Raw genomic sequence first — 6018 nt, 5'->3', positions numbered from 1 at the left:
CTCTTAATCCCACTCACAAACCCCACCGGCCAGAAGCACAAGCGTCACTGTTAAACATGAACTGTCTACGCAAAAACGGGTTTTAAGGATCAGTAAAGCATCCCTACTGAAGTCCTTTATAAATATACAGTACTTCAGCCCAGTACAATCACGAACTGGCCACCAGGCTTTCAGGAAACAGCTAGGAAAGGCCAGAGTTTCATTCCCAGTGCCACTGGCCGTTAACTGCAAGCATCAGTGCGGACAGCAACACGCCCCGTCCGCCCTAACAAGAGAAATTCCCACGCAGTTTGGTAAGGAACTGGGTTAGGCTGTATCAGAAAAATCTTAGATGAATGCAACACCCTTCGTGGAAATATTAATCCTTATTTCAGATACAAGGGGTTTTTAGGTGCGTTTTGGTTTACAGCTAAAGCACAGAAATCTTTTTGCCACACCAACTTCAGCTACAACCGCCGATGACCCCCTCGCCGGCCAGGATACGTTTGTTCTATGAAAACATTACGCAGAGTGGAGGGAACGGCCTAAAGTCGTGTACTGCTTAACTGCGATTTGTCATCAGAGGCACCGCAATTTTTCACGTTTTTAATGCTATCCTCTGCCAGTGGGTATTCCATAGGGATTTCAATATCATTTTTACTTGAACCATTGTCCTTACGCAGTGCAGAAAGGCAACTATCGTTTTTCTCAGTATGGCCATTAGTTTTAGCCAGGGGGGGCTCCCGCTGGCTGCAGCACAGCTGAGAGTCACAAGCTTTTGAGATGCAGGGCGAGCTGCACAGTAGCTGGGAGGTCTTGCAGTCAATGTACTCGGGCTGGATGGTCACAGAATGGATCCCCGCTTCGTGGAAAATCTTCCGTATTTTATAAGCAGCATCTTGGTAATCAGTAGGGGTTTGGCACTTGATATGAAGAGTAGCAATATTCTTCCCACCTGCAAGTTCCCAAACATGCACCTCATGAAGGCTGCTAACCCCTGGTACACGAGCTAGTCTGTCAGCTGGAAGACATAAGAGAAAGATATTAGAGGCTTTGGCGTACTGGCTAATTACTAGCTTTCCCATTAAGAGCCCTATCCAAAAGCAGCAGTCTCCGAACTATCTTTTTAAAAGAGCTGTACATAGTAAAATGTGTCTACTCCCAGCTGCCTTCGGTTCAGCCTGCAGATGACCACACGAACAGGCCACCCTTCCTTTGGGGCTCACTCTGTCCCCCAGGCTCCCTAATGGCAATTTACCAGCCATTCATAGAAGCAACATTAGAGCACCACTTCCTTGGTGAAGACCCCACATCTTCTGGTTTCTTTAGCCCTGAGCATGGTGGAATTCCAGAAATAACCAGTGCTACCCCACAATGAGCCAGTGTGAACAACGCCAGAGAGCTACAAAATTAACCAACGTAAATGGAAACTTCTAAGCTCTTTCGGAAGCCTTTTGGAAGAAGCCGCTGCAGGGTTGGGAAAACTGTAATTCAGTGTTGTTTCTTTCACAAACACCCCACACAAAGCATTAACAGCTCAAGACCTGGTATTTTTGATGTATTGTTGGAGTACCACATTCTCAAAATGCATGCTTTAACTAATCCAGAGAGATTTGAGTCATGTTGCTAGGACACAGGCATGTGACTGTTTCTCACGGTTCTTGAGAATTTAGAGCTATTATGAGTAAATAATCCAAACATGTCATTCCAGAAATAACATATGCATTGAAATATATCATTAAAATTAATAGCACTTCAACAACAAATCTGACTTACTCAGTAGTTGCATATTAACACCTTTGGGAACCATCTGCAACAAAATAATTGAGGTCTCCTTGATAAGCGGGAATGCAGAAGACAAGATGATGAACACCATAATTATTGTCAGGCTTGGATCAACGTAGCACTGCCAATTACATGGAGCATTCCCCAGAGGAAGTACATGGAAGATTGTAGCAGCAACTACCACGACCACAGACCCAAGTGCATCTCCCATAACATGCAAGAGAACACCTGAAACAAATGGCACAATTTCCATTAGTGGGGGTTTTTTTTGGAGGGGGGAGGAGAGCAAAGCCGCACTTTTCAAGTCTGTTCTACTTGACGTGGAAAACGCAATATTCCAAGCACTAACATCATAACCAAAGTTTTCAATAACAGCTTTTAGAACAAAACAGCAAGGGAAATACTGACTCTGAACCACAGCTGCTTAAGTGGGATGCATTATTAAACATGTAGGGTATGCTAGCAACTGCGGTCCAACTGCAATGCCATGGCAACGTAAAATGTATTTGCTTAAATGCCTGCAGATTATTAAGAGGTCCTGGCACATTAGATCTCAATTCTCAACTAAAAATTGATGACTAAATCTATCTGTTCTACCCTGGAAGCTAGGAGAGCCACAGACCACCCCCAGTAACAGTTATTCTCCTCCATCAGCTCCTATAACACTGTTGAAATCTGAAAAATTACCTAAGTGAAACCTAAGCCCATTCCTATGGCTCCAAATGCCCTCAAACTTCAATTTTTGGATCAAGCTTGATTACTAGTCATATTAAACCTTGTCCCACCAACAATACCAGCCCTCAGACCCCCCAAAAAAATCAGAATCTGGTTTGAGAATTAGTCACATGAACACCACAGTTTAACATGTGCCTGGACTACTCTAAATTGAGAGGAACGCTGGGTACCACTTTTTACTTCTATAAATATGTTTTTGCACAAAAGGTAAAGACACAAAACAGGCTCTTGTAATAACACATTTTTAGCTGCCCTTTCAACTACAATGACTAAAGTAGTCTTCTTGCTATAAAGTTACAATAATCTAAGAACTGCTTTTTTCATCCTTTTTTTTCCACTACTTTACATAATCTTCCCTCTTCCCATCATTGCTCAGTTTTGTCAGTCTTCACTGTTCAGACTCAAATTTCATTCCAAACCATGCCTAATTCATAACATCTCTAAATATACTAAGTTAATTTCTTTGCCAATACTTTTTATTCAGAGCCTGTGAGAGAATAAGATGGACCATCTCCTTTTCACATCCCTATGACAAGCACTTTCAAGAGCTTCACTCCAATTTAATCACTTCCTCTGGCCTGGAGAAGCCGTAAAAGGCTCCCTCTGAAACTCATTAACAACACAGCGAAGAGTTTTGACTCTTTGGTGATGCTGGACACTGGATTAGACCTAGAGCCTTGCCTGTGCTGCTGTTTCTTGCCAGCTCTTTGCATGAACATTGATCTTCTCTGTGAGAAATGAAGGCAATAAGCACTGGTGTTCTTCTAAATCACTTGGGTCAGATAAGAAAGGACAAACTTCCAGCCAGTGCAGCTCTTTCTGCTGGAGTCAGGCGTGTTCTGCCCCATTTGGCAGACTCCCACAGGGCTTTACTCCTCCTAACAGTGTGGCAGTGTTTTCTTTTCATTCACAAATAATCTCGATTCAGCACGGGCTATCAGCTATTGCACGAACAAGAGGGACAGGCAGGATGCAATTGCCAAGGCAACTAACTAGAGAGTACAGCTTAAAAAGAACAGGAAAATTGTTTCAGAAAGTCTTCTTTTGAATTAAGAGAAAAAAGTAAGCATGCCAGAATTATGATAAATTATGAATTGAGAATATGGAATTTGGAAAATGCTTATTTTACATTACTAACATTGTTAATATGTACATCTTGGTTACGCATCACATAATGAGGGCCTATACAGAAATGAACCCATTTCCCTATAGACCCCCAAAAGCTATGGTTATAAAATAGAACCAGAAATGAATTTTTAGTAAATAAAGTCAGTATGGTAAGACCATAGGTAACACATAGTTTCCAACAGCTTGTGTTGGAAAGTCTGAACTACTCTGCATATGCTCAAGAAGTAAAAGGAATAATTTTACACTACAATAATTAACCCAGTCAGGCAGAATGTCTGGACTCCCGTTCCACTTTTAAAAATCAAGGAACCAATTCCTCTGCCAATCCATTTTGTCCAGCCATGTTTTTCAGGCAGGCTCTGATTCCATAATGTACAGAATTTTTTGCCAAAGAAAAAACATAGATTTTGAATCAGAATTTTAAAGACACGTATCTCTAACACTGGCTAAAGAAGCAAGGAATATTTGTAAGGACAATAAAAATAGATTTTGCAAAGATGACATACTAAAGTTAAAGTAGCACTTAGAGAAAAAGTCTCTTTTTAAAAATCAAAGATGACAGGTATCTTAAAATAAGCAATATAAAACTCCTTATCCTTCAGACATTTTTGAAAGTTTCCAGCATCACTATCCCTAAGCACTGTCGTTCAGGTAAATAAGGCCCTCTCTAAAACATACTCATCGGTTTCTTATACTTCTCTCCTCCATGCCTGAAAGTGATTCGTTCAGGTAAATAAGGCCCTCTCTAAAATATACTCATCGGTTTCTTATCCTTCTCTCCTCCATGCCTGAAAGTGACGGTTTGCTTTTCCTGCTCCAATAATCTTACCACTATAATGCCATAATATCCAGTGACACCAATTTCTAGACATTCAGGAAAGCGTTGTGGCTCTAGCACATGGTTTGATTTCCAAAGTGTCTTCCCTTACAGACACATTTCTGTAACTCTGAAAACACTTGTGAAAGACAGGTCGTAGACACACACACCAAAAAAGAACCCCGGGTGCCCGACTGCCACGTCGACCTCTTTAAGCTGAATTCATGTGACACCAACTTACATGACTTTGGAAGAATATCAGATGCTAACAGGTGACCGTAAGAAGCCTGAAACTACCATCCTGTTTCAGCCTTCTGACAGCCCTTTACCCTAAGGTAATGAAAACCTTAACATAAATATGTTAAGGGACAAACTCCATGTTCAGTATACTCAAAGATACTTGCTTTTGGCTCTGCTCAGAATAGGTATGTAAACGTGTATGCATATAAACACCTATACAGAGAGGGACAAAGACATTTGGTTAATTTATTCCTAGAAGTAGCTACACAGTTCCACTCCGCAGATACCCAGAGACCTGCCGAATTACAACATAAGAAGGGCTGATACTCTCACAGACTCTCTCAGGGACAGGTACACAGTTCAAGGACCTGGAAAAACACTGTGCTGAAGGACCAGTTTCAGCACCTTTTTCCTCGTGCTGACTACAAAACACTGTTAACCTCGGGATTTAAAGAAATTCTGTTTTCTGCCCAAAAGCATTTTAAAGTTGAAAACTGCTCAACTACTACAGCAGTGACACTCAAAGAAGCGCCTCATAGATACCTGCTTTACCTTCCTATAAGGCCTCTAGTGACTTGAGCTTGCTGTAAGAGGCTTTGTCTCCTTTCCAAAAAGTTCAGCTGCACTATTCTAAAGAATTAAGATCAAAATGTAAACACACTCGGAGCCAAATCAGCATCACACTATTTTCTTATTATCTACGCTATTTCATACAACCAAAACCTTTCTGCTAAAGATAACAGAGTCCGTACCCTCAGAGGAGTCCTGGGCTTTTGCTTCATTTCTTACTGATATTTGGAAAAAAAAAAAATAATCTGAAATGGAAACCAGAAAGTGTTTAAAGTTAGTATCATATTAGCAGTATACTCCCGTGCTGTACCTCTGATGTTCAAGGCTTCAGACTTCCTCTCTTTTTTCTTCTCAAGCCCCTCTTCAGGGCTTTTTTGGTCATTTGGTGAATCACCTGCATTCAAAGAAGAAACGCTGTGTTGTGTATAAGTTCTACAAACAGAAAAAACATCATCCTTCTCAAAACCAACTTATTTCAAAGATGACAAAAAGAAAAAAAAAAAACCAAGCCAAAACATTTTCCATGCAACTCTCTGATCGAGGCCTCCCTCCCCCATCCCGAGGGGACGCCCAGCAGCCCGGTGTAAAGTACAAGGTGAAAGAGGCGGTGGGTGTCTGAGTGAGCTCAGTGAAATTCCCCGGGGCCCACGGGTGGGTTTGGGGCTTCTAAAGGGCCCAGAGGACGGGTCTGGCAGCTCGGCGGGTCCCGAGGGCAAACAGGAGGGAGAGAGGGGACGAGGAGGGATGGGGAAGGGTGCGAGGAG

The 6018-nt window shown here is 41.9% G+C and overlaps 1 protein-coding gene across 1 annotated transcript; it reads right to left on the bottom strand.

Annotated features, from left to right (window-relative positions):
- Nucleotides 1-524: 524 nt before the first annotated feature.
- On the bottom strand, nt 525-5648 carry SLC30A10 (solute carrier family 30, member 10; the record flags this gene model as incomplete). Its single annotated transcript, XM_009581012.1, has 3 exons — nt 525-1000; nt 1756-1992; nt 5565-5648. Coding segments are annotated over 3 exons (797 nt in total), but the record flags the coding sequence as incomplete, so codon positions are not given.
- Between the last annotated feature and the right edge of the window lie 370 nt (nt 5649-6018).

The sequence above is a fragment of the Fulmarus glacialis genome, unplaced genomic scaffold, assembly GCF_000690835.1.
Source record: "Fulmarus glacialis isolate BGI_N327 unplaced genomic scaffold, ASM69083v1 scaffold8347, whole genome shotgun sequence".
NCBI lineage: Eukaryota > Metazoa > Chordata > Aves > Procellariiformes > Procellariidae > Fulmarus > Fulmarus glacialis.
The sequence above is the reverse complement of the archived record's forward strand: the minus strand, read 5'-3'. Positions and strand labels throughout refer to the sequence as shown.